Consider the following 24529-nt stretch of genomic DNA (forward strand, 5'->3'; position numbering starts at 1 on the left):
TAATTCCCGGGCCCTCCCCACCTCAGCACACCGGACAGGACTTCTCCGCGAGGGCGCCCCCAGCGAGAGCAGAGATGAGGAGCAGAGTACTAGAGACAGAGCACACAGACCTCACCTCATTGACCGCGACTCTCGTTCCCTCACTGGAGTCTGTGCGACACTGTGAGACTGTCTCGTCATCTTATTTCCTTCTAATCAAAACCCTTTTAGAAATATGGAACTCAGGGGGCACCTGGGTGGCTCTGCCGGTTAAGCTTGTGACTCTTGATCTCAGCCCGGGTCATGACCTCACAGTTCACGAGATCGAGCCCTGCGTCCAGCGCTGACGGCACGGAGCCCGCTTGGGATTCTCTCTCTCTCTCTCTCTCTCTCTCTCTCTCTGTCTTTGCCCCTCCCCTGCTGTCAGAATAAACAGTTTTAAAGTTTTTTTTTAAATGAAAGTGAAATATGGAACTCAGGATTTTCCAAATGGCCGCATCTGTGGGTATTTTGGGGGAAGGATCGGAGTCAAGTGGTGTGACAATCTCCTGAGAAGGCGTCAGAGAAAGGCAGAGTGGGACAGGCCAAGCACTCTGCTTACTGTGTGTCCTCAGGCAGCCACGCCTCTCCCCCACTCGCAAACCTGCTGGGGGTACTAGAAATACCTCCAAGACACCCTCAGGAAGTGCGAGTTCTCACCCCAGCCTTTTATGCTACCAGCTTGAACACCGACAAAAAGGGAACGTGCAGCTAACCCTTCAGGCTCCCCAAAGGAAGTCACCGGCCCCAGGAAGGGCAGAACTCGTCTCGATCACCGTTAAACACCCAGAGTCAACCGCCACAGATTGGGGAAACGAGGCGCCCAGCACCCGGCACCGGGGCGCACAGCCCGCCCCCAAGGACTCTCTTTCTAGTCCGGGGTGGGGAGGGGGAGGAAGGTGGCCAGGGGCCCAGGCGCGGGGTTGGCCCTCGGCGGAAGCCAGCCCGGGCCACCACCCCGCCCCCGCGCTGCTTGATCCTCGGCGACAGTGCCACCTAGCGAGGGCCAGGGCCACCGCGGCAGGCGGCGCCCACCACGGCTGGGCCAAGGGCCGTGGTCGGCCGGCCTCAGGCCCGCGGGCCACACCGGCGCTGCCCGGTGCCCGGCCCGCGAGGGAAGCCCACGCAGCCCCGCAGCCTCGTCTCCGCCCGCGGGGACTCACGAGGCGAAGGGTCAGGTACCGGCCGCGCGGCCTTAAGGGGCCAAGCACCGCACGGTGTCTCCCTCCGTCCTTTGGCGCGGGCCCTGTACGCACTGCCCCGCCCGGGGTCACCGCACGGACGAGGAAACTGAGGCTCACAGGGGCGGTGGCGAACCCAAGGTCACACGACCAGCTGGTGGCGGGGCGGGCACGAGCCTGCAAGCCCCGGGAGCCGCCGCATTCGCCGTGAGCCCCCAGGGGCGCAGACGCGCGAGCCCCGCACTCTCTCTACACGCCGCCGCGGCTCAGGGACCCGGACAGGAAGCGACTCCCGCGCGAGGGGCCCCCTGGGAAGCACGCGGCGCCGGGGCACGTGACAGGGGAGCGCCGGCCGGGCCGACGCACGGGCGCGCGCACGGCGAGCGTCCGCACGCGCGGAGGCGCCGACGGAGCCGGGCCCAAAGCCCCGGGTCACGTGTGCAGGGCAGCAGGCGAGCACCGGGGGGCGGGCGGGCGAGAGAGGTCACGTGAGGGAGGCCGGCGTCGCGCGGTCACGTGAGGGGCGGGGCGGGCCGCCGGAGCGGAGGGGGAGGGGCGCGCGGCTTCCGGCGGCTGGGGGCCGGCGAGCGGGGGGCCCCGTCCCGGAGGCGGCGGCGGCGCCATCTTGGCGAAGGGGGGATCAGGAAGTGCGGACCGCGGCGGCGGCGGCGGCGGCGGCGGCGGCGGCGGAGCCCGAGCGGAGGCCGGAGGCTCCCGGCCCGCCGGCCCCGGAGCGGAGCGGAGCGGAGGATGCAGCAGCCGCAGCCGCAGGGGCAGCAGCAGCCGGGGCCGGGGCAGCAGCTGGGGGGCCAGGGGGCGGCGCCGGGGGCCGGGGGCGGCCCGGGGGGGGGCCCGGGGCCGGGGCCCTGCCTGAGGCGGGAGCTGAAGCTGCTCGAGTCCATCTTCCACCGCGGCCACGAGCGCTTCCGCATTGCCAGCGCCTGCCTGGACGAGCTGAGCTGCGAGTTCCTGCTGGCCGGGGCCGGAGGGGCCGGGGCGGGGGCCGCGCCCGGACCGCATCTGCCCCCGCGGGGGTCGGTGCCCGGGGATCCCGTCCGCATCCACTGCAACATCACGGTGAGGACCCCTCCGCGCGCCCCTGCGCGGCCCCCTGTCAGGCACCCGGGATCGCCCCACACCGCACGGCTCTTTGCTCTCCGAGGACCGGGCAGGCCGAGTTCCCCCGCCCCCCCCTCGTCGGGGCCCGGCGCCTGCTCCGAGCGGGTCACACTCGCCGCCGCCGCTGGAGGTTGTGCACCCGGCGTCCGCCGCGCACCCCGACATATGGCGCCTCGACTGGCCCTTTCCACCGGCCCACATCCCGTGGGCCGTGATTTGGCCCCGCGCGGCTTTACCTGGCCACCTGCGGAGGCCCCTTCCTTCTTCCCCTGCTGTCACTTTTGGGTTCCAGGCCTGTGCCCTGAGCTCAGCCGCGGGGACCCACCTGGCCTGGAACTCCACGTTTCCGTGATACCTCCTTGTCGGCAGTGCCTTTGACTTAGGACGTTGCCACCTGTGGGATCGCTGCCCAGGCACCTCTCCCGAAGCCCCCCTTTGCTCCCTGAATTTTTACTAAGGAGCGGTTCGCAGGTCACGGACTCTTCTCTGTTTTGGTCTCCCTTTTATTCTGGTGTAACCTCGAACTGTCCTCCTTTTGCCCCAGCTGGTAGCAGACCTCCTCTCTCCTGTTCCCTCGGAAATCTCCCCTTGCCAGGGGTGGGTGCTTTTCCCAGCAACGATGGTGATGACTGAGGACGGCGCCCTTGATCCTGAGCAGCTACAGTCCCTTCTGTGCCCAGTGAACACCATCGCACACGAGGCTAAGCCAGGAGACATCCTGCAGGCCTCCTGCCCCATGTGTCCTCAGACCTCCCCTGAAAGGGGGCAGCGACTGAGGACTGGGAGTGCTCAGTGCTGCATGGCCTGGCACTTACCTGCTGGGACAGTAGTTAGGCAGCAGGGGGGCCAGCGCTTTACCCAGCAGGCTGTCTGCACCCTGGAGGGAGTAGTCAGGGGAAACACTGACCCGTGAATCAGGTGGTACTTGGGGCCCTGGTTTCCTATCCCTTTTCCTTCATTGAACCAGGTCAGGGTGCGGTGAGCCTCAGCCTGGGCTGGACGGTGCTCCCCCAAAGCGCATGTGTCCCATTTTTCCCCGTTTTTTTTCCCCACCTTTTTCCTACTAAAAAGTTGAGATTGGAGAACTGGGTGTGGTTGAGTCAGGTGAAGACTTGAGTATCTTTCATGATTGCTTCCCTCCAGCGTTTGAGGATTAGCGCTGTGACAGAGCTAAGACCCCTGCAGAAGCGGGGGGGGGGGAGCCCCCTGAGTTGATTCTGTTCCCGAAAGGCAGGAATGCCCCCTTCTCTTCTAGCTGCCCATCTAGTTCCGTCTTTGTCCCCAGAAGGAAGCTAGGCTGCGAGGCTCTCAGTCCAATTCCTTGTGGCCCCCATAAAGGAGACTTGGCGAGAACTATGCCCCCAGTTTTGGGCAGAGGGGGGAGTCTGGTCAGGGTGCACTTGGTGCCTGGTCTCAGGAAGCCTGGGAATGTCAGCAGCGTGGGCTTCCTCCCCCCAGCCTGCCTCGCGGGGCCCTGCAGCCCGCGCCTGCTCGAGGGAGAGAGGGGGAGCTGGCCCGTCAGCGGTTCTGTGGGGAGTGACCGGGTCGGAGGCGTCTTCCTGCCACCCTTTTACTGTTGGGTTCTGGAGGCTCAGCCTAGCGTGTGGCTTTCCTTCTCCAGCTGAACCGAAAGTGACCGGCAGCCTTCGTTGTTTTCACGTCGGCGTGATTGTGACAAGGGGTCCCTTCCTGAAATCACCGTGGAACTCGAGGAGCAGAGGGCTGGAGGGCTCAGTGCCGGGTGTGGGACAGGCCGCCCGCAGCGCCGTGCGTGGGAAGCCTCCCTCCCCGCTGGTGGCGCGGCGGCGCTTCCCTGGCTCACTCTTGAGAAGAGGAAGGGTGTTCAGGCTGTTTGGAAAGGGTTCTCTCGGGGACTTGCTCTGCTCTGGGATTTGTTGGGAAGCTGGTGGGATGCCGACCTGCTGAGCTGGGCTTTTGTCGGGGGCGGAGGAGCAGAGGGACCAGAAGCCTTGGGGGACGGGAGGCAGGCAAGGTCTGCTCTTCCCAGGGCTGCCGTGCTGACCACTCTCTCTGCTCTTTTCCCTCAGGAGTCCTACCCTGCTGTGCCCCCCATCTGGTCAGTGGAGTCCGATGACCCAAACTTGGCCGCTGTCTTGGAGAGGCTGGTGGACATAAAGAAAGGGAACACTCTGGTGAGGGGCCGGGTTGCCGGGCCGAGGCTGCCCTCTCCTCTTATGAGGCCCACATCGTGGAGACGCCTCGTGAAAGGAGACGTATTTGGGAAGGGGGCGGTACAGTACGTCCAATCCCCGGGGGCAGACTCCGGGGCAGGGGTGCGGGGCGGCTTACTAAAGCCGGACGGAGAGCCTTGCACCAAACCCAGCCTTGGTCCAGGAAACCCCCACACACGTGGTCCGTGAGATCCAGAGGACCAGGTACCGGATCGGGGTTTAGGAGCTTGTCCACGCACGGGTCCATACTGGGGTGGGGATGAGGTGTCTGACGTCACCGCCGTCCCCTTTCCCAGCTCCTGCAGCATCTGAAGAAGATCATCTCCGACCTGTGTAAGCTGTACAACCTCCCTCAGCACCCAGATGTGGAGATGCTGGACCAGCCCCTGCCGGCCGAGCAGGTGAGCAGGCGGGGCCCTGGGCCCGGTGGATACCCGCTCGCGGAGACGTGCTTGCGGTAATTCCTCCGCACTTCCGGCCGCTGCAGACGCCTGCACGGGTCGCGACTCTTGGCTCTTGTCCTTCAGGTGGGGATGTAGGTAGATGGGCACTGGTGCCCCCAGAACTTCCCCAGGGGCAGCGAGCTCCGTGTTGAGAGGAGGGGGAGTTTTTACCACCGGCGGTAGCGGTTGGTGGCCTTTGGGGACCCAGGCTGCTGGGGGAACCAACGGCTGGTGTGAGTCTGGAGACGATCGAGTCGAGGAGAGGCTCCTCGGACCGGGACGCGGGAGGTGGGTCGTGCGGCCACTGTCCTCTTAACGTGTGCACGTGGTAGGAGAAGGACGGGCCGGTAGTGAGGTCACTCCCCGGGCCGTGGCTCCATCCTGACCGGCTGGCGGCACGAGGCAGGGACACAGCCGCCAGACCCCGGGCTCCAGGGCGGAGGTCAGAGGCCACGTGCTGAGGCTCTGATCGCTGTCTTTCCCTCCCGGCCGCAGTGCACACAGGAGGACGTGTCTTCGGAAGACGAAGACGAGGAGATGCCTGAGGTAGGGTTGCGCCCCGGGGCGGCACTGGCGGGAAGCTGTTTGTCAGCAGCACTGAGCACCCGCTGTGTACAGCGTTCCAATGTAGACCGGGGAGAGAAAGGACTGAGGACAGGTTTACTGGCCTAGAGGAGCAGCCGGTGTAGCGGGAGACAGGCCCCCCGCAAGCACCGAGGACAGCCGAGTGCTGAGGTCTTTAAGCCAAGTAGTCCACGAGGTCCCTTTAGGGGCCCTTGGGAGTTGGACCCGGGCTCCCATCCTGTACCCAGCTGGGGAAGGGACTCCCCCAGCTGTGGTTTCCTTGTTTCCAAGGCAGCTTGTGACACCTAGTACGTATGAGTGTCGTGAGGGTGAAATGCGACGCCGCGTCTAAAATGCCCCACGTGGTCTCTGACGAATATTAAGTAACTTTGGTCCGTTCTCCAAAAACGTAGGCGCTTTTACAGAAAGTAACGTAGTAGTTAAGAACCCGAGCTTCAGAGCCACATGGAGTCCGACTCACGTCTTAGCTCCGCCGAGGGTCGTGCGGCTTTGGGCATGGTGATAAACCTCGCTAGGCCTTAGCTTGCTCCTCTGTAAAACGGGAGTAACGGCGGAACAGCAGCACGGCGATTGTGGGACGTCAGCCGGGGCGTGTGGGGTCTGCGACAGCACCCGGCACGGGACAGGTGTTCGTGGATGTCCGCGGCTAGCGTCGGAATTAGGAGGTTAGTGGCAGCTGCGTTGTGCCAGGGTGAGGACGCCGCTCCGGTGACACTTCTGCTCCTGAGTAGCTCCGCTGGGACCTTAGACGCACGAAGGGCCGTCACACATCTCTCGGCCACCGGCCTCTGCGCCGCCCCACGCACAGCGAGCTCCCTGCCCACCTGGGTTGGGGCGCACGAGGGCCCAGTCCTCTTCCTGACCTCCTCCACCTCGTTCCCCTTGGCCTAGGCGCCTCCGCAGACCTGACCCGGGCCCCGCACCCACGGGGAGGGCAGGAGACTTGTGCCCCCGTCTTTACTACTCCTGGGAATCGTAGCGACCCGGTGAGAAGTGAGTTCTGAGCCACGGTGTCAGGCCAGCGTCATTCCAGGACTACAGAGGGGCCGCTGCTATCAAGGGAGAGTGTCAGGGACAGCTGGAGCGGGGTCGGTCTCGGGGACAAGATGGCCGAGTCCCCACTTGCCTTCCTGGGTCCTGGCGGGGTCCTGCCGCCTGAGACCGACCAGGAGATTTTCCTGGTGGGCGTGGGGCCGGGGCACTCTGGACCCGGAGCTGGCTGTGTCCGTCCGTCGGTCTGCTGGACCGACCGTTGTCCTGTACCCTTTGACCCCGGCCAGGTGGGACCGGGAAGGCAGTGGCCCCTCTGCATAACCTGTGTTGGTTCTTTCCTCCCCACCCCACCCGCCCCGTCCCGTGCCCCCCTAGGACACGGAGGACCTGGACCACTACGAGATGAAAGAGGAGGAGCCGGCCGAGGGCAAGAAACCCGAAGACGACGGCATCGGAAAGGAAAACTTGGCCATACTAGAGAAGATCAAGAAGAACCAGAGGCAAGATTACCTGAACGTACGTGCCTCCCGGGGAGAGGCCGGGCCGAGGGGTTGGAGGGTCCTGGCCGGGAGGGGGGGCGGGGAGAGGCCGGGCCGAGGGGTTGGAGGGTCCAGGCCGGGAGGGGGGGCGGGGAGAGGCCGGGCCGAGGGGTTGGAGGGTCCAGGCCGGGAGGGGGGGCGGGGAGAGGCCGGGCCGAGGGGTTGGAGGGTCCAGGCCGGGAGGGGGGGCGGGGAGAGGCCGGGCCGAGGGGTTGGAGGGTCCAGGCCGGGAGGGGGGGCGGGGAGAGGCCGGGCCGAGGGGTTGGAGGGTCCAGGCCGGGAGGGGGGGCGGGGAGAGGCCGGGCCGAGGGGTTGGAGGGTCCAGGCCGGGAGGGGGGGCGGGGAGAGGCCGGGCCGAGGGGTTGGAGGGTCCGGGCCGGGAGGGGGGGCGGGGAGAGGCCGGGCCGAGGGGTTGGAGGGTCCAGGCCGGGAGGGGGGGCGGGGAGAGGCCGGGCCGAGGGGTTGGAGGGTCCGGGCCGGGAGGGGGGGCGGGGAGAGGCCGGGCCGAGGGGTTGGAGGGTCCAGGCCGGGAGGGGGGGCGGGGAGAGGCCGGGCCGAGGGGTTGGAGGGTCCAGGCCGGGAGGGGGGGCGGGGAGAGGCCGGGCCGAGGGGTTGGAGGGTCCAGGCCGGGAGGGGGGGCGGGGAGAGGCCGGGCCGAGGGGTTGGAGGGTCCGGGCCGGGAGGGGGGGCGGGGAGAGGCCGGGCCGAGGGGTTGGAGGGTCCAGGCCGGGAGGGGGGGCGGGGAGAGGCCGGGCCGAGGGGTTGGAGGGTCCAGGCCGGGAGGGGGGGCGGGGAGAGGCCGGGCCGAGGGGTTGGAGGGTCCAGGCCGGGAGGGGGGGCGGGGAGAGGCCGGGCCGAGGGGTTGGAGGGTCCGGGCCGGGAGGGGGGGCGGGGAGAGGCCGGGCCGAGGGGTTGGAGGGTCCAGGCCGGGAGGGGGGGCGGGGAGAGGCCGGGCCGAGGGGTTGGAGGGTCCGGGCCGGGAGGGGGGGCGGGGAGAGGCCGGGCCGAGGGGTTGGAGGGTCCAGGAGGGTCCAGGCCGGGAGGGGGGGCGGGGAGAGGCCGGGCCGAGGGGTTGGAGGGTCCTGGCCGGGAGGGGGGGGGCGGGGAGAGGCCGGGCCGAGGGGTTGGAGGGTCCAGGCTGGGAGGGGGGGCGGGGAGAGGCCGGGCCGAGGGGTTGGAAGGTCCTGGCCGGGAGGGGGGGCGGGGAGAGGCCGGGCCGAGGGGTTGGAGGGTCCAGGCCGGGAGGGGGGGGCGGGGAGAGGCCGGGCCGAGGGGTTGGAGGGTCCAGGCTGGGAGGGGGGGCGGGGAGAGGCCGGGCCGAGGGGTTGGAGGGTCCAGGCTGGGTGGGGAGAGGCCGGGCTGAAGGGTTGAGGGTCCTGGCCGGGAGGGGGGGCGTCTGCGGGGCATCCGTGTAGGGAGCAGGCCCCTTCTCCGGTGGGCTGATCCAGGGCGCCTGCCGGGCCGCCCCCCTGTCGCGCGCGCCCCCCACTCAGGAGCGCGGATGTTTGTGTCCTGTTCCTCCCAGGGGGCGGTGTCTGGCTCGGTGCAGGCCACTGACCGGCTGATGAAGGAGCTCAGGGATATCTACCGGTCACAGAGTTTCAAAGGCGGTGAGTGCGGGGCGCCGGGGGGCGTCTGAATCTTGATTTCGGCTCAGGTCACCACCTCATGGTTCGTGGGTTTGAGCCCCACGTCGGGCTCTGCACTGACAGTGTGGAGCCTGCTTGGGATTCATTCTCTCTCTCTCTCTCTCTCTCTCTCTCTCTTTCTCTCTCTGCTCTTCTCCGACTCGTGCACGGGTACTTTTTCTCGCTCTCAAAAGAAACTTAAAAAAAAAGTCCTGGGATACGTGAACATTTACGAACTTTTCAGTCTAAGAATGCAGCTTCTCAAGCCATTGGCTTAGACTGGGTGTTTGTCCATCGGGGTGAACCTGGAGTCTTTGATCTGTGTTCTGTCGGCCCGGGAGGGGTTCTGCATCGGGGACCGTCCCCCAACCATCCTGACCGCACCTGTCGTCTTCCCTCCTTCCAGGAAACTATGCAGTTGAACTCGTGAATGACAGTCTGTACGATTGGAACGTCAAACTCCTCAAGTGTGTGGGGGCTGGGCAGCCAGGGGGGGCGGGGGGGGGGCGGGGGCATCTCTGGGGTGCGGAGGGGCTCATCCCTGAGCTGCCAGCGGTTGGCCGGGAGAGCGGGAGCCGGGACCAGGGGTCTGAGCCCAGGCTTGTTGCCTCAGAGTCGACCAGGACAGCGCTTTGCACAATGATCTCCAGATCCTCAAAGAGAAAGAAGGAGCCGACTTCATTCTACTTAACTTTTCTTTCAAAGTAAGGCTTCTGTTTGTGCGGCTCCCCCCGAGCCAGGCTCCTTCCCTGCCCCGCAGAGGGCGGTCCTGCAGGCACTGGCCCCTCTGATTTCTCTCTTTCCTCTCAGGACAACTTCCCCTTTGACCCGCCATTTGTCAGGGTCGTGTCCCCGGTCCTCTCCGGAGGGTGAGTGGCTGCTCGGCAGGGGCGGAGGGTGGGGAAGGGGTGCGGAGCTCTTGACGGGCAAGCCGCCGACTCCCCTCCCTCCTGCAGGTACGTTCTGGGTGGAGGCGCCATCTGCATGGAACTTCTCACCAAGCAGGTGAGCCTGCGTCCCGCGGTGGCCCGGGAGGGGCTGTGCTGACCGCGGCGCACGCTTGACTTCGGGTGACAGGCAGGGCTTGCACCCGCGACCCACATGGACAGCCGAGGGCTGGCTCCGAGGTGCCCCCGCCGGTGGAGGGGGGCGGTGTCAGGCGTCGGGGCCCTTCGGACACCCTCCTGACCCGCGCGCTGCGGTGCCCCCGTCCCCAGGGCTGGAGCAGCGCCTACTCCATAGAGTCTGTGATCATGCAGATCAGTGCCACGCTGGTGAAGGGGAAGGCGCGAGTGCAGTTCGGAGCCAACAAAGTAAGCAGCCCGGCCCCGGCCGCTCGCGCCCAGGGCCGAGGGCAGGAGGCCTCCGGCGGGAGGGCGGTGGGGCTGTGGTCCCCGGGCAGAGGGTCCTCGGGCGGGAGCCGGGGTCTCTGGGGGGCGGCTGTGGAAGGTGGCGGCCGTCGGGCCGCGGCCGGCCGTGCTGACGGTGGCGTCCTGTCCCAGTCCCAGTACAGCCTGACGAGAGCACAGCAGTCCTACAAGTCCCTGGTGCAGATCCACGAGAAGAACGGTGAGGCCCGGGCCCGGGGGTCGCACTTCCCGCCACAGCCAGGACCCCTTCCTTGGGTTTCTAAGCCTTTACCGCCCATCACACGGCGCCTGCCCCCGTCCCGCTGTTCCCCCCCATTCCCCCCATTCTCCCCCGCCCCCATTCTCCAGAGAAGGGCCCGAGGGGGTAGCGTCCACACCCCTGCCCCGGAGAAGCACTGCCCGCCCGGCGCACAGGTGCAGGCCCTCCTGACCACCCTTCCAGAATGCTCATCTCACTGGGTCATCTCAGATCGGGCGCCTCGTTCTCCCCGTCTTCGTGGCCTCCAGTGGGCAGTTTCCCAGCTCCCCGACACCACCTGCGTCCCGATGACCCCGGAGGTGCCCTCCCTCGGTATTGGGGCCAGGGGGGGGGCTGGGGCCTCTACCCGGTGACTGTCCCCTCGCTTTCTCTCCAGGCTGGTACACACCCCCGAAGGAAGATGGCTAAGCCCGGGGAGCCGCCCTCCTCCTCCCCAGGCGCCACTGGACCAATTACTTTTGAATGCTGTGTTCGGATCTCACGCCGCCTCCGTGGTCCCTCCCTCACTTTTCCCGGACGTGACATAGCTCTGCCTCTCGCGGGACAATGACGGCTATTGTAGGCGCTAAGGGAAAACAGAACTGTCAAGTACTCAAGACTGACTTACAGACCAACCAACCACCTGGCTGGAACCCCTGCTAGCAGGCACTCTTATAAAAGAAACTTTCGAGCCTCCTTATATTGCTGGAAACTCAGCTGTGCTCCAGACTAGAGCCTCCTTACCTATGCTATGGATTTTTAATTTATTTTCTCTTATTTCATGTACACTGCTTTTTTTGGTTACAGTGTATGATGGATGTGTATGAAAAAAATGTATCTTTGGGAAAACAATTACAGTTTGTTAATTTGAAGATGCTGGTCTTGACTCCTCTTTTTCTTCCCGCCTCCCGCCCCCCCCACCCCGTGCCTCCCTGGCAGTCGGGGAGGGGCTGGGCCCAGCCGGCCGGGGGAGAGGCTGGAGCACTGGGTTCGTCCCCAGGTCTCTCCCCGCGGCCACCAGCACTTGCCATCCCCCACCCCACCCCCCCGTGAAACGCGAAGCCCAGCATAGCTGCTAAACCACAGCGGAGCCAGCCGCAACGATGACCTTGATTCTTAGGACTTTTCTTCCCTAGTCGCAGATGTTTCCAAATTTCTAAGAAAAAGATAGATTTTAGAGGCCGCTTCAGAGAATTGCTTCTACATGAATCGAGGGGGTGGGGGACGAGGCCCTCCCTGGGGAAGGTGGCTCCGACCAGCTCCCAGTGACTGCGGATGCCCCCTCGCTCCAGCCTCCCGCCTCATCTGGGCTCAGCCCGGAAGCACGTCGTCTGGCCGGGAGAATCCGGGTTCTCTGAAGCCGCTCGCCTAACGGGTCCTGCTGGAAGGGTTAGCTTCGGGGGCTCGCTCTGTACCCGGGTTCCCACCCGGGCTCTGGACACTGCGGGTCCGGGGCGTGGGGTCGGGGGGAGACCTGCCTCTGGCCCGGCTCACGCACACTCGCCTCGGGGCTGCGGCGGCCTCTGTGGACCCCTCTGCCTGCAGACTGGGGCCGGGCCAGGCGAGGCTAGTGCAGCCGCTAGTGTTAGGAAGCCCGGAGCCAGGACGCCACCTGCGAACCTGCAGGCTGCCAGCACCCCGCCCTGCCGCGTGGGGGACCCGGCCGGTCTCCGTTTCCTTGCACGGATTCGAAGTCCCGCCGCGGCTGGACAGCTGCCCACGCCGCCCGGGGCTGCGCTGACTGCCCACGCCCACCTGATCTGGGTGCTGACAGACGCGGAGGGGCCCCCCCAGGGTGGGAGGGGGGCGGGGAGAGACCCGCCAGAGAGCGGGGGAACTTACACCAGCCCTGAGCAGGGTGTAGACTGTGTTTTTAGTAACGTGTGCTGTGAGCTGTCCTCTGTATAATGAATTTTGTAATGTATTTTTCTCACCTACCAAAGGATGAAACAAAATTATTTAAATAGTTTGGCTCTAATAAAACGGATTACTTTTTTATTTGTAAATATTTATTTAAACAATGTCTGCACCCAACCTGGGGCTGGAAGTCACAACCCTAGGATCAAGAGTCACCTGCTCCACCAGCCACGGGCCCCACTAATAAAATTATTTATCTTTTTTAAGTCTGTTTATTTTAGGAGAAAGAGTGTAAGCACAAGCAGGGGAGGGGCAGAGAATCCCAAGCAGGCTCCATGCTGTCAACAAAAAAGAATCGACACGGGGCTCAAACCCACAAACCGTGACCTTGTGACCTGGGCAGAAATCAAGAGCCAGATGCTTAACGGACTGAGCCACCCAGGCGCCTCACTGATGAAATTACTTGAACGGCACAGGGGTGCCTGGGTGGCTCGGTCCGACTCTTGATCTCAGCTCAGGTCTGGGCCTCAGGGTCATGAGTTCAAGCCCTGCACCGAGCTCCACGCTGGGCATGGGAACCTGCTTAAGATCTTTTAAAAATAAAAATAAAGGAACAGAGGGGTCCATGTTCCCTGACATGAGGGGGAGCGCCAGCTCTGGTGAGCGGAGACCAGCTCGAAGGGAGCCCTCCACCTTTCCGCTCAAACTCCACTCCCCCTTCCTGACCTTGAGTCGAGGGCTCTCTTGAAGCTGCAAAGCACAGAAGAGAAACGAGGCTGTAACATCCTGAGCATGGAACGCCCAGGGCTCTTCTCTGCACCAGGACAAACGAGCTGCTCAGGACGGCGGGGTTCCGGGGGGCCGCGGGGGGCAGGCACACCACAGCGGCTCCGGTCTCACGGGGCAGGGCCGGGGACGGTGGCCACACAGAAGGATCAACACCCAGATTCACGAAACATGCCGGCATTTATTCGGGGTGACCGCTCGGCGCTGAAGTGCTCCCCGATCCCACCCGGGAAGGCCAGGAAGACCCAACGCCGGGCCCCTCCGTTCCTCAGAACCACAGGGCAACGACGCCCCTCCTGTCATGCTTCGGGTGCACAGAGGAGGCGTGGGGAGGGCCCGCCGGCTGCCTCAGGCTTCAGCCTCACGGAGGCTCCAGACACAGGACACACGGAGACGTCTGCCTCTTCTGAGGGGTGAGCTGGGGGCCAGGCCACGTGCGAGTGGCAGCAGCTGTGGGTGCCGGGACCTCTTCGTCCCAAGGTCTCGAGAGTGCAACGCGTCTGAGGACGGGGCAGGCGGACTGGGACGGGGAGGGCGCACGGTGGCCGCGTCATTTAAACTCTCCGAACATCAGGATGCCCGACTGGAAGAGAGAGAGTTGGTCTCCGTGGAAAGGAAGGACCGCCCGGCCCGTCCACCCAACCCCTGGAGAAGTTCAGTTTGTTTCTTTAGGGGAAATGCCAGGTGACGGTGCGGCACGGGAGGGCGCACAGACAGACACAGGGCAGGTACCTCCAAGTTCAAAACACCAGTGATGGATCGCCTGGTCCGAACTCAAAATGCCTGCAGAACACAACAAGGGCACCTTGGTGGCACCAGGTCGGGTCATGGAGAAGGAAGGGGAGGCTGCGAGGACATTGGGTGGGGGGGCTCCTGCTACAGGGCCCGGAGAAGATTGCTGGGGGCCGGGGGGACCATAAAGAAAGAGCATGTAAAAGTAGGTCTATTATCGTCGCTAAAAGTATTGCCGGGATCTGGGATTTTACGTCGTCCGGTGGGAAATCCTGGGGACAGAAGACCGTGTTTGTTCAACTCTGCTCTTGGAGTTCTGGCACCAGGGTGGATGCTGGAAGGCAGGGAAGCCTTCACCAAGTGGGGCGGCCGAGGGAGGGCGCTTGCCAGAAACCCACCCTCTGGGAGCCCTTCCCCCACTCAGAGCCCGCCCACCCGCGCCCAACCCCGGGCCTCCTGTGTGTGTAAACTGGCCTCACGGAGGGGACCTCGGGTCTGTCCCCAGCTGTGCTGTTTCGTTTTTACGAAAGTGAGGAAGTTCCTTTCACCTTTCTGAGCCTTATTCTCCTCATCCTCAAAGGGGGACATCGTACACCTGCCGTCCTGGGCCTGTGACTCCCCAGCCTGGGCGGCAGGGGCCCTGGGCATGCAGTGACCCGAGACGACCTCTGGGTGGAGCCCACGCCCCGGGGGCGCAGCCGTCCGAGGCCCCTGGCCGCTGCTCTTGGGGGAGCGCCTCTCCACCCTCCTTCCCGGTCCTTCTTCACCTCCGCTTCCCCTCCTGAACCGCCCCCCCCAGCATTCTCTCCCCCGTTCACACTTCATCCAACCCGACCCCGACCCCGACCTCGACAGAAGCACAAAGACAAAGGCCGAGCAGAGGCATCTCCATCCCGAGGGTGTGGAAACCGAGGCCCGACAGGTGTCTGGACCTAAAGAAACCACGCGTCAGGAGACCCCGTGTCCGGTGCTCACCTATCGTGGCTTTCAGATTCTACTTTCCCTCTGAACAGAACCCTTTCCCGGGGAAATCAACACACATGAACCAGACAAAAGCTGAGCAGCTCTGGCAAAAGTTGGCGGGGGGGGGGGGCGCCTCTGTGCCCACAAGCAGGCCCTGCGGTCCCTCTCAGGCGCCCAGCAAATACGCCAGGGGCAGATCCGGAAATTGGGGTGAGATCACAGAAGACACCCCGAAAGGCACCCAGAGGCCCCGGCCCCCCTCAGCTGCCCCCTGGTCTCCTGGTCACCCCCCAGCTCCCCTCAGCTGCCCCCTGGCCGCCCCTCAGCTGCCCCCTGGTCTCACCCCTGGTCACCCCCGGCTGCCCCTCAGCTGCCTCCTGGTCTCCTGGTCACCCCCAGTCCCCCTCAGCTGCCTCCTGGTCTCCTGGTCACCCCCAGTCCCCCTCAGCTGCCCCCTGGTCTCCTGGTCACCCCCCAGCTCCCCTCAGCTGCCCCCTGGTCACCCCCGGCCGCCCCTCAGATGTCCCTTGGTTGCCCCCTGGCCGCCCTCCAGCCGCCCCCTCCCCGGCCGTCCTGCTGAGGCCCCTTGCATCTCAGGAGGGTGGAGGGAGGCTCACCTTTGTCCAGCATGAATGGCTGAGTCAGAGGGGGGATGGCCCTGAAGTTGTCACTGTCCAGGCCGCACAGGGACCGCACGGGGAGGGTGGCCGACCGGCCAAGGTCGACGAACATGACCACAGCCCAGGCGCCCGCCCCGTCCAGCACCCAGCACCTGGCCGAGGGAGGGACGGGCGAGGGGACAGTGTTCAGCCACCACGGCGGCCCTCGACGGGGGGGCTGGAGGTCAGGGCTAGGAGCACCTTCCCCAGCCGCGAAGCGTGTCAGCAGAGGGACCTCGAGAGGACGCGGCAGTGGAGAAGCCAGAGTCCAGGGAGGAGGAAGGAGCCCCAGGGCGCTCGCCCGACCCTGCCTGGCTCACAACTGTCCCGGGCCGCCCCGAGCCCCCGAGGTGGCACTGGGCCGCACGGCGGAGTCAGGCAGGGCCAGCGCGTGGAACAGTGTTCAGGCGCCAGACCCGCAGGCGGCACGAGGGACACACGCGTGTGTGGACGCCACCCCTCCGCCAGCACGGCTCGTCCGCCCCGCGCGACCGAGGACGAGCAGGGAGAACCGGCAGCACGCCCTCCCCGGCGAGGCCCTGCAGCCCGAGGGGGCGGCCAGCAAGCCCAGCCGAAGGGGGTCCGAGGGACGATACGGGTCACCAGCAGCCCCACCTCCCCTCCCCTCCGACGTGGCGATGGCGGCCGGCCAGCCCCGGTCCCAGAAGCATCCCCTCGGCAGCAGGGCGAGGAAGGAAGGAGCCTCTGGGGCAAGAGCCGGAGCAAAGGGCGGGAGGGTGGGGTCTCCGCCAGCAGGAGCCCCCCCCCGACCCCCGCACGACAGACAAGTGCCCGACGCCGAGCAAGACAGCGCCGTGCTGGGGGCACGCCAGGCCGGGCGAAGGAGAGGGCCACGGCGACTCCCCGTGACCCAGGACACAGTCCTCGCCCCCAGGCACTGCCCCCCGTGTTCAGGCGCACCCCAAACCTCCTGTCACTCCGCCAACCACCGCCTCAGCCACGCGTGCTCAGCAAGCTTTGGAAAGCCCGCCAACCACTCATCCCACGGCGTTTCCAGTCACACTCTGGCGTCCCCGCCCGGGGACCCACACCCACCACGCCGGCCACAGGCCACCACCGCACAGAGCGGGGGACGGCCTCAGAGCCCGGATCTGCTGGCAGAGTTCCTGCAAACGGCCCCCACCCCTGCCCCACCTGCCAGGGGCCAAGTGACGTCCAGTCACATCTCCCTGGGGGTGGCGCCGCATCCCGGCGTACCTCATCTCCAACAAGGCTGCCCCCCAGGTCCCGGTCGCACAGGGGTCACGAGGAGCCTTACGAGTGAGCTGGGTACAAGCTGGAAAGCAGACGGTGGAGTCCTGCAGGCCCCAGGACCATCGCTCGACCACCGCACCCCTGCCCCCCTCAGACGCCGGCCCTGCCCTCGGAGGCGGAATGACGTGGCGGGTGAAAGTACTCTTTCCACACCTCAGCCTCCGGACCCTCAGCCGCGTGCGTCCCTCTCTGGATGGGTCTCCGCAACCCAGAAAGCACCCAAGGGAATAGGAAGGGATTCCTCCTACACTGGCACAAGCTGGGGGGGCTGCTGGGGTGGGGAGGTCGGGAGCTGCAAAGACATATCCTGGGCACAGACGGCGGCTGGGATCTCACGGGAGGTCCTGGCCAGTCCTCGAGCAGAAGCTTTGTCCAAAACCTAGAAAGAGAAAACGTACTGGTCAGTGTTTATTTCACTCCGGCCAGACCTGGAGACAGAAGGCATCGATGGCATCTGACTTTGGGGCTCCCCCACATTCGTTCATGCTAGGACCCTGAGCCGACCCAAGGAAGGGCATCCAGACACAGGGAGGTGGGGAGGGCAGCGGCCGGGAGGGCTCCACCGGGGTCACAGGATCCGGGACCGCGGAGGGAGAGGGTCACGCTGGAGGCCAGCTGGTGCAGAGAGAGGCCGGGCGCCCCTCCTCTCACCGCAGCCCTGCGCCCCCCAAGCCGCGCTGGCGTCTCCGGCCCCGGGCAAGCCCACGAGCTGACCGCTGCCAGGGAACGCAAACGGCCACTGTCCCTAACGGCCACAATGCCACAATCCCACCAGACGTTTACTTCCTTCTCTCCAGACGCACACCCCTCGCCACTCCCCTGTCCTCAAACTCACAACACGCCCCACTCGACCTCTGATGCAGTAAAATACACCGCAGACCCCGCGTCCGGGTGTCCGACCCGAGTCACCGTCGGGGACTCTGCTCAGACGGGGAGGTGACCGCCACACGGGACGACGCTCAGCCTGTCAATGTCAGGAAATGTGTCACCACCCACCTACTGGCCCAGGCCAGACTCCCCTCTCTCCCCAGCTCCGGAAGTCAAATCCATCCGCAAGCCAAGCCAGCGATTGCTCCAGAGCACACAGAGCTCGCAGACCCCCCTCTGCCCGCACCCCCTCCAGGACCCCAGCAGCGGCACCCATCGCGGCGGCCGCCCCTCCCCCCCCAGGACCCCAGCAGCGGCACCCATGGCGGCGGCCCCCCTCCCCCCCAGGACCCCAGCAGCGGCACCCATCGCGGCGGCCGCCCCTCCCCCTCCAGGACCCCAGCAGCGGCACCCATCGCGGCGGCCGCCCCTCCCCCCCCAGGACCCCGGCAGCGGCACCCATGGCGGCGGCCCCCCTCCCCCCCAGGACCCCAGCAGCGGCACCCATCGCGGCGGCCGCCCCTCCCCCCCAGGACCCCAGCAGCGGCACCCATCGCGGCGGCCCCCCTCCCCCCCCCGGACCCCAGCAGCGGCACCCATCGCGGCGGCCCCCATCCCCCGGAGCACCCCAGCAGCGGCATCCATCGCGGCGGCCCCCCCTCCCCCCCAGGACCCCAGCAGCGGCACCCATCGCGGCGGCCCCCCTCCCCCCCCAGGACCCCAGCAGCGGCACCCATCGCGGCGGCCGCCCCTCCCCCCCAGGACCCCAGCAGCGGCACCCATCGCGGCGGCCCCCCTCCCCCCCAGGACCCCAGCAGCGGCACCCATCGCGGCGGCCGCCCCTCCCCCCCAGGACCCCAGCAGCGGCACCCATTGCGGCGGCCCCCCCTCCCCCCGAGCACCCCAGCAGCGGCATCCATCGCGGCGGCCGCCCCTCCCCCCCAGGACCCCGGCAGCGGCACCCATCGCGGCGGCCGCCCCTCCCCCCCCAGGACCCCAGCAGCGGCACCCATCGCGGCGGCCGCCCCTCCCCCCCAGGACCCCAGCAGCGGCACCCATGGCGGCGGCCCCCCCTCCCCCCCAGGACCCCAGCAGCGGCACCCATCGCGGCGGCCGCCCCTCCCCCCCAGGACCCCGGCAGCGGCACCCATCGCGGCGGCCGCCCCTCCCCCCCCAGGACCCCGGCAGCGGCACCCATCGCGGCGGCCGCCCCTCCCCCCCAGGACCCCAGCAGCGGCACCCATCGCGGCGGCCCCCCCTCCCCCCCAGGACCCCAGCAGCGGCACCCATCGCGGCGGTCCCCCCTCCCCCCCAGGACCCCAGCAGCGGCACCCATCGCGGCGGCCCCCCCTCCCCCCCCAGGACCCCAGCAGCGGCACCCATCGCGGCGGCCCCCCCTCCCCCCCCAGGACCCCAGCAGCGGCACCCATCGCGGCGGCCCCCCTCCCCCCGAGCACCCCAGCAGCGGCACCCATCGCGGCGGCCCCCCTCCCCCCGAGCACCCCAGCAGCGGCATCCATCGCGGCGGCCCCCCCTCCTCCCCAGGACCCCAGCAGCGGCACCCATCGCGGCGGCCCCCCTCCCCCCCCAGGCCCCAGCAGCGGCACCCATCGCGGCGGCCCCCCTCCCCCCGAGCACCCCAGCAGCGGCACCCATCGCGGCGGCCGCCCCTCCCCCCCAGGACCCCAGCAGCGGCACCCATCGCGGCGGCCCCCCTCCCCCCCCAGGACCCCAGCAGCGGCACCCATCGCGGCGGCCGCCCCTCCCCCCCAGGACCCCAGCAGCGGCACCCATCGCGGCGGCCCCCCTCCCCCCCCAGGACCCCAGCAGCGGCACCCATCGCGGCGGCCGCCCCTCCCTCCCAGGACCCCAGCAGCGGCACCCATCGCGGCGGCCCCCCTCCCCCCGAGCACCCCAGCAGCGGCATCCATCGCGGCGGCCCCCCCTCCCCCCCAGGACCCCAGCAGCGGCACCCATCGCGGCGGCCCCCCCTCCCCCCCCAGGACCCCAGCAGCGGCACCCATGGCGGCGGCCCCCCTCCCCCCGAGCACCCCAGCAGCGGCACCCATCGCGGCGGCCCCCCTCCCCCCCCAGGACCCCAGCAGCGGCACCCATCGCGGCGGCCCCCCTCCCCCCGAGCACCCCAGCAGCGGCACCCATCGCTGCGGCCCCCCTCCCCCCGAGCACCCCAGCAGCGGCATCCATCGCGGCGGCCCCCCCTCCCCCCCAGGACCCCAGCAGCGGCACCCATCGCGGCGGCCCCCCCTCCCCCCCAGGACCCCAGCAGCGGCACCCATCGCGGCGGCCCCCCTCCCCCCCCAGGACCCCAGCAGCGGCACCCATCGCGGCGGCCCCCCTCCCCCCGAGCACCCCAGCAGCGGCACCCATCGCTGCGGCCCCCCTCCCCCCGAGCACCCCAGCAGCGGCATCCATCGCGGCGGCCCCCCCTCCCCCCCAGGACCCCAGCAGCGGCACCCATCGCGGCGGCCCCCCCTCCCCCCCAGGACCCCAGCAGCGGCACCCATCGCGGCGGCCCCCCTCCCCCCCCAGGACCCCAGCAGCGGCACCCATCACGGCGGCCCCCCTCCCCCCGAGCACCCCACTAGCGGCATCCATCGCGGCGGCCCCCCCTCCCCCCCAGGACCCCAGCAGCGGCATCCATCGCGGCGGCCCCCCTCCCCCCCCAGGACCCCAGCAGCGGCACCCATGGCGGCGGCCCCCTTCCCCCCCCAGGACCCCAGCAACGGCACCCATCGCGGCAGCCCCCCCTCCCCCCCCAGGACCCCAGCAACGGCACCCATCGCTGCGGCCGCCCCACAGACTACACGGCCCCTCACACACGGAGCTCAGATCCCATTACTCCCGATCAAAACCTTCCAACAACGCCCCGCTGTGCTCACAAATAAAACCCAGAGTCTCCACTGTGACTCAGGGAGGCCATGATCTGACCCTCCTTCCCACACGCCTCCCCTGTGCCCGCTCTCCCCTCACCCCTGCCAAGTCACACACTGCGGCATCTGCACATGCTCCCTCTGTCTGGAATGTTCTGGAATGTTCTTCCCCTGGTCTTCACATGCTTGGCTCTGACCTGTCATCTAGACCTCGGCAAAGGTGCCTCCCTCAGCGTCATCTGAAGAAGTGACCCCCCTTCATCACAGCGCCTCACTTTATTTCTGTCTGGCATTTTCCTGCTTATTTACTGGTTGACCGTCGGTCCCTTCCCGCAAGCCCACAAGCATGGCGAGAACCTGGGTCATATTTGAGGTGGCCCCGCAGCCGAGAACACGGTCTGCTCGGCACACACACAGACGACGGAAGGGACGGAAGGGACCTGGGGCCGGGTTCCCTCTTGCGCAGCGTGAATCTCGCCTGAACCGATGTGAGGGTTTAGCGGGCTGGCATCGTCTCAGTCCCGGCCCCAGAGCGGACGGGCCCGTGCCGGCAGGCTGGGTACCAGTGCAGGATGGGGGCCTCGGCAAGTTGCACCTGCTGCTGTAACACAACAGCCTCCCACGGCAAAGCAGCTGGAACGAGGCCCGCAGAGCCTGCGCTCCGCGAGACCAACCACTGACGCGGAGCAGCGAGACCAGACCGGTCCTGGCCCGGAGCCACAGTCCTGGAGCTGCAAGCACCAACGGCCCCCCAGCCAAGCCCGGAGGCGCCTTCTTAGAATCTCCTAAGCTCCCAAGAGCCAATTACCGGCAGTGACTCCAAGCTGAGAATCGTTAACATAGAAACATGTAAAGCCATTTTTGGTCTAATTATTATCCCCCAATAATTTAAGAGAGAAATACAACAATCCCATTTTGACAGGTGGTGAAATTAAACTTCAGGAGAAAATCCACAATTATCATCCGGCCGCCAGACCAGGCACGTCACCCCAACAACCCTCAACGCCTCGGGGTGTATTCCTGAGACAGAAGGGGCCCACTTCAATTCACCACAAGCCCAGTGACCCTCATGCCCAGACCCCTCGACAGCCGCCAACAGTCTTCCCTTTGTTCTGGGCGTTTCCACCAGCTGCTCGAGTGCCCTGGGAGCTGTCGCCTGCCCCCGACTTAAGCTGGCGAGTCTGAGCCGAGGGACAGAAGACGCAGGGCACAAAGGTCAGCGACCACAGCTCTGGGGTGGAGGGGCGTCCAACCCGTCTCCGGACACACCCCGGGGAGAAGCGCTCACACCGGCACGTGCAGGGGTGCGGCCTCACATGACCCTCCGAACAGCAGAGGCCTCCCTGCGGCCTCCACGTCCCCACGGGGCCACACACTGGGCCAGTGCTGGTCGCTCTGTGCCGTCTCTTCCTGGGGACCCTGTTTGTATCCGGGGAGCTGATGGGCACATCCTGGTGGAAATTAACACCTACGGCGGTGACCCCCAAGCCCTGTCGCCCACGCACCACACCTCGCATGTCTGCTGTGAGCAGGTACATAGCAACAGAGATAAAAGACCCCAGACCTTGCTTGCTCTCGGGGACCCCACACGAGGCACCCCGCAAACGCGGATGAGGCACGTGCTCTGCCATGAAGCCCACAGTTCAGTAGGTGCAGTAAGTACACAGGGGGTATTATGTCCGCTGAGCGTAGGGCAAGGAGGGGGACAAGGAGCGCCCCGAGGGACAGGGGTCACAGTCCTGAATGAAGTGAGAGAGCAAACCCCGCAGACATGGGGCCAGGGCTGGGGACGCGCTCGGCACGTCAGGACCAGCGCTGGACCTCCTGAGACAGGTCTTCCTGCCTGGACTCGGGCCCCGACTCGAACCCACGGGGCCGCCTTGAATCTGGGGGGATGTGCGAAGATGGCGCCACGTCCGGAGGGCAGAATGTCCTGGAACCACCCGGAGGGATCTCAGGCGCGTTCTGAGAGAGACGCCGGCCACGAAGCGTGCACACAGCAGGACCCCGTGCACACGAAACCCTACGACAGATGAGCCTCACCTAAAGTGACAGGAAGCAGGCAAGTGGTGGCCTGGGGCCACAAAGGGGGACAGGAGAGCCTTCTGCAGACCCAGAATGTTCCATATGCGTCACCGTCGACCCAACTAACTGTACACCTGAAGCGGGTCCATTTCATTCCGTGTAAATAATGCTTCAATTAACGCATTTATGTACTTTGTGTACTTAATGCTTCAATAAGGTTGTTTTATGTAAATTGATAAAACCTGGTCGTCTCGCTTTCGCCAGCCCTCCAGCGCTCCCATCGCCGTGTGACTATGAATCAAGTTATGTGCTATGAAAAGAAAAAAGTTTCGATATTTTTAGAAGTTCTGTTATGATTACTTTTGTTCTTACACAACCTTCTCCAGGAATTAACTGTTACTTTTTTCTTTCTCCATTCACTTGAGTTTGCTTAAATCCCTGGCTAAGGTCTCCCACACCCCCGACTCACAGCCTCTCTCCACCCTGGTCTCCATTTTTCTTCATAGGCCATCACCCTGGAGTCTCACACTGTCCTGCTCCGTCTGGGACTGGCTGTTGCACGGACATTCCCCAGCGGTGGGAGGGCTCTGGTCCATTCTATTGGAGCACATCCCTCCATGGTTTTTTGGTTTTTGAGGTGGGGGAAGGGTGAGAGAGAGAGAATGCCAAGTAGGCTCTGCACCGTCAGCACAGAGCCCAGAGCAGGGCTCGAACTCACAAACCACAAGATCATAACCTGAGCCGAACTCAAGAGTCGAATGCTGAGTCACCCAGGCACCCCGCCCCACTTTATAGCTCTTTGAGAACACGGGCGTGGGCCATACATCTTTTGAGACCCTACCTATCAGAACAAGTCCCAATCTTACCTTCACTCTAGAGTAATTTAAGAATAGATTTGGGGGGGCGCCTGGGTGGCTCAGTCGGTTGAGCGTCCGACTTCGGCTCAGGTCATGATCTCGCAGTCTGTGGGTTCGAGCCCCGTGTCAAGCTCTGTGCTGACAGCTCAGAGCCTGGAGCCTACTGCAGATTCTGTGTCTCCCTCTCTCTCTGCCCCTCCCCTGCTCAGGCTCTGTCTCTCTCTCTGTTAAAAATAAATAAACATTAAAAAAAAATTAAAAAAAAAAAAAGAATAGATTTGGGTTGGGAATGCAAGCTGGTGCAGCCACTCTGGAAAACAGTATGGAGGTTCCACAAAAAACTAAAAATAGAACTACCTACGACCCAGCAATTGCATTACCAGGTATTTATCCACGGGATACAGGTGCGCTGTTTCAAAGGGACACATGCACCCCCATGTTTATAGCAGCACTGTCGACAACGGCCAAAGTATGCAAAGAGCCCAAATGTCCCTCGATGGATGAATGGATTAAGGAGATGTGGTGTATATAGAGAGATAGATAGATATAGATATATATATGCAATGGAGTATTACTCGGCAATCAAAAAGAATGAAATCTTACCATTTGCAGCTACGTGGATGGAACTGGAGGCTATTAATAGTGAAATTAGCTAAGTGAAATTAGTCAGAGAAAGACAAAAATCATAGGACTTCACTCATAGGAGAACTTTAAGAGCCAAAACAGAGGAACATAAGGGAAGGGAAACAAATATAATATAAAAACAGGGAGGGGGACGAAACAGAAGAGACTCTTAAATACAGAGAACAAACTGAGGGTTGCTGGAGGGGCTGTGGGAGGGGGGATGGGCTAAATGGGGGAGGGGCGCTAAGGAATCTACTCCTGAAATCATTGTTGCACCATATGCTAACTAATTTGGATGTAAATTTTTAAAAATAAAAAGTTAAATTAAAAAAAACCAAAGAATAGATTTGGGTTTGGACATTACGTTCTTCCAAAATTCAGTGACACGACCCAATTCTCCACCCACCAATGTGGATTCTCTTCCTGAAGCTTTATCCAATATTCTAAAATATTTCCACAACATGTCTTGGTGTAGCTCTTACTTTCCCATTTATTATCATGGGTACTTGCTGGAGGCTTTCAGTCTGAGAGCTCACATCCTTCACCTCTGGGATATCTTGTTCTAACACTCAGTGCTTCCTCCCAGGTGCTGACCTGACTCTCCTGGGGGTGCGGCACCCCGCCCCCCCCCCCCCCCCCGCGGCTGAGCCTTTAATTGTCCCTTTTCTCTTTTCTAAAACAATCCTA

At 65.1% G+C, this 24529-nt stretch overlaps 2 protein-coding genes across 2 annotated transcripts; one reads left to right on the forward strand and one right to left on the reverse strand.

The window, feature by feature from the left end:
* The first annotated feature begins 1934 nt into the window (after positions 1 to 1934).
* Positions 1935 to 11178, forward strand: UBE2Q1 (ubiquitin conjugating enzyme E2 Q1). Its single transcript, XM_042976345.1, has 13 exons — positions 1935 to 2276; positions 4367 to 4471; positions 4807 to 4911; positions 5449 to 5499; positions 6907 to 7047; positions 8596 to 8680; positions 9105 to 9165; positions 9312 to 9402; positions 9509 to 9567; positions 9655 to 9703; positions 9916 to 10011; positions 10201 to 10267; positions 10704 to 11178. The coding sequence occupies exons 1-13, from the start codon at positions 1950 to 1952 to the stop codon at positions 10733 to 10735; spliced, it is 1269 nt and encodes a 422-aa protein (XP_042832279.1). The 5' UTR covers positions 1935 to 1949; the 3' UTR covers positions 10736 to 11178.
* Positions 11179 to 13090: 1912 nt separating this feature from the next.
* On the reverse strand, positions 13091 to 15535 carry TDRD10 (tudor domain containing 10). The gene is made up of 3 exons (XM_042976475.1): positions 15262 to 15535; positions 14529 to 14613; positions 13091 to 13732 (listed from the first exon to the last, which is right to left on the reverse strand). The coding sequence occupies exons 1-3, from the start codon at positions 15374 to 15376 to the stop codon at positions 13690 to 13692; spliced, it is 243 nt and encodes an 80-aa protein (XP_042832409.1). The 5' UTR covers positions 15377 to 15535; the 3' UTR covers positions 13091 to 13689.
* Between the last annotated feature and the right edge of the window lie 8994 nt (positions 15536 to 24529).

This window comes from Panthera tigris, chromosome F3 (assembly GCF_018350195.1).
Source record: "Panthera tigris isolate Pti1 chromosome F3, P.tigris_Pti1_mat1.1, whole genome shotgun sequence".
Lineage (NCBI taxonomy): Eukaryota > Metazoa > Chordata > Mammalia > Carnivora > Felidae > Panthera > Panthera tigris.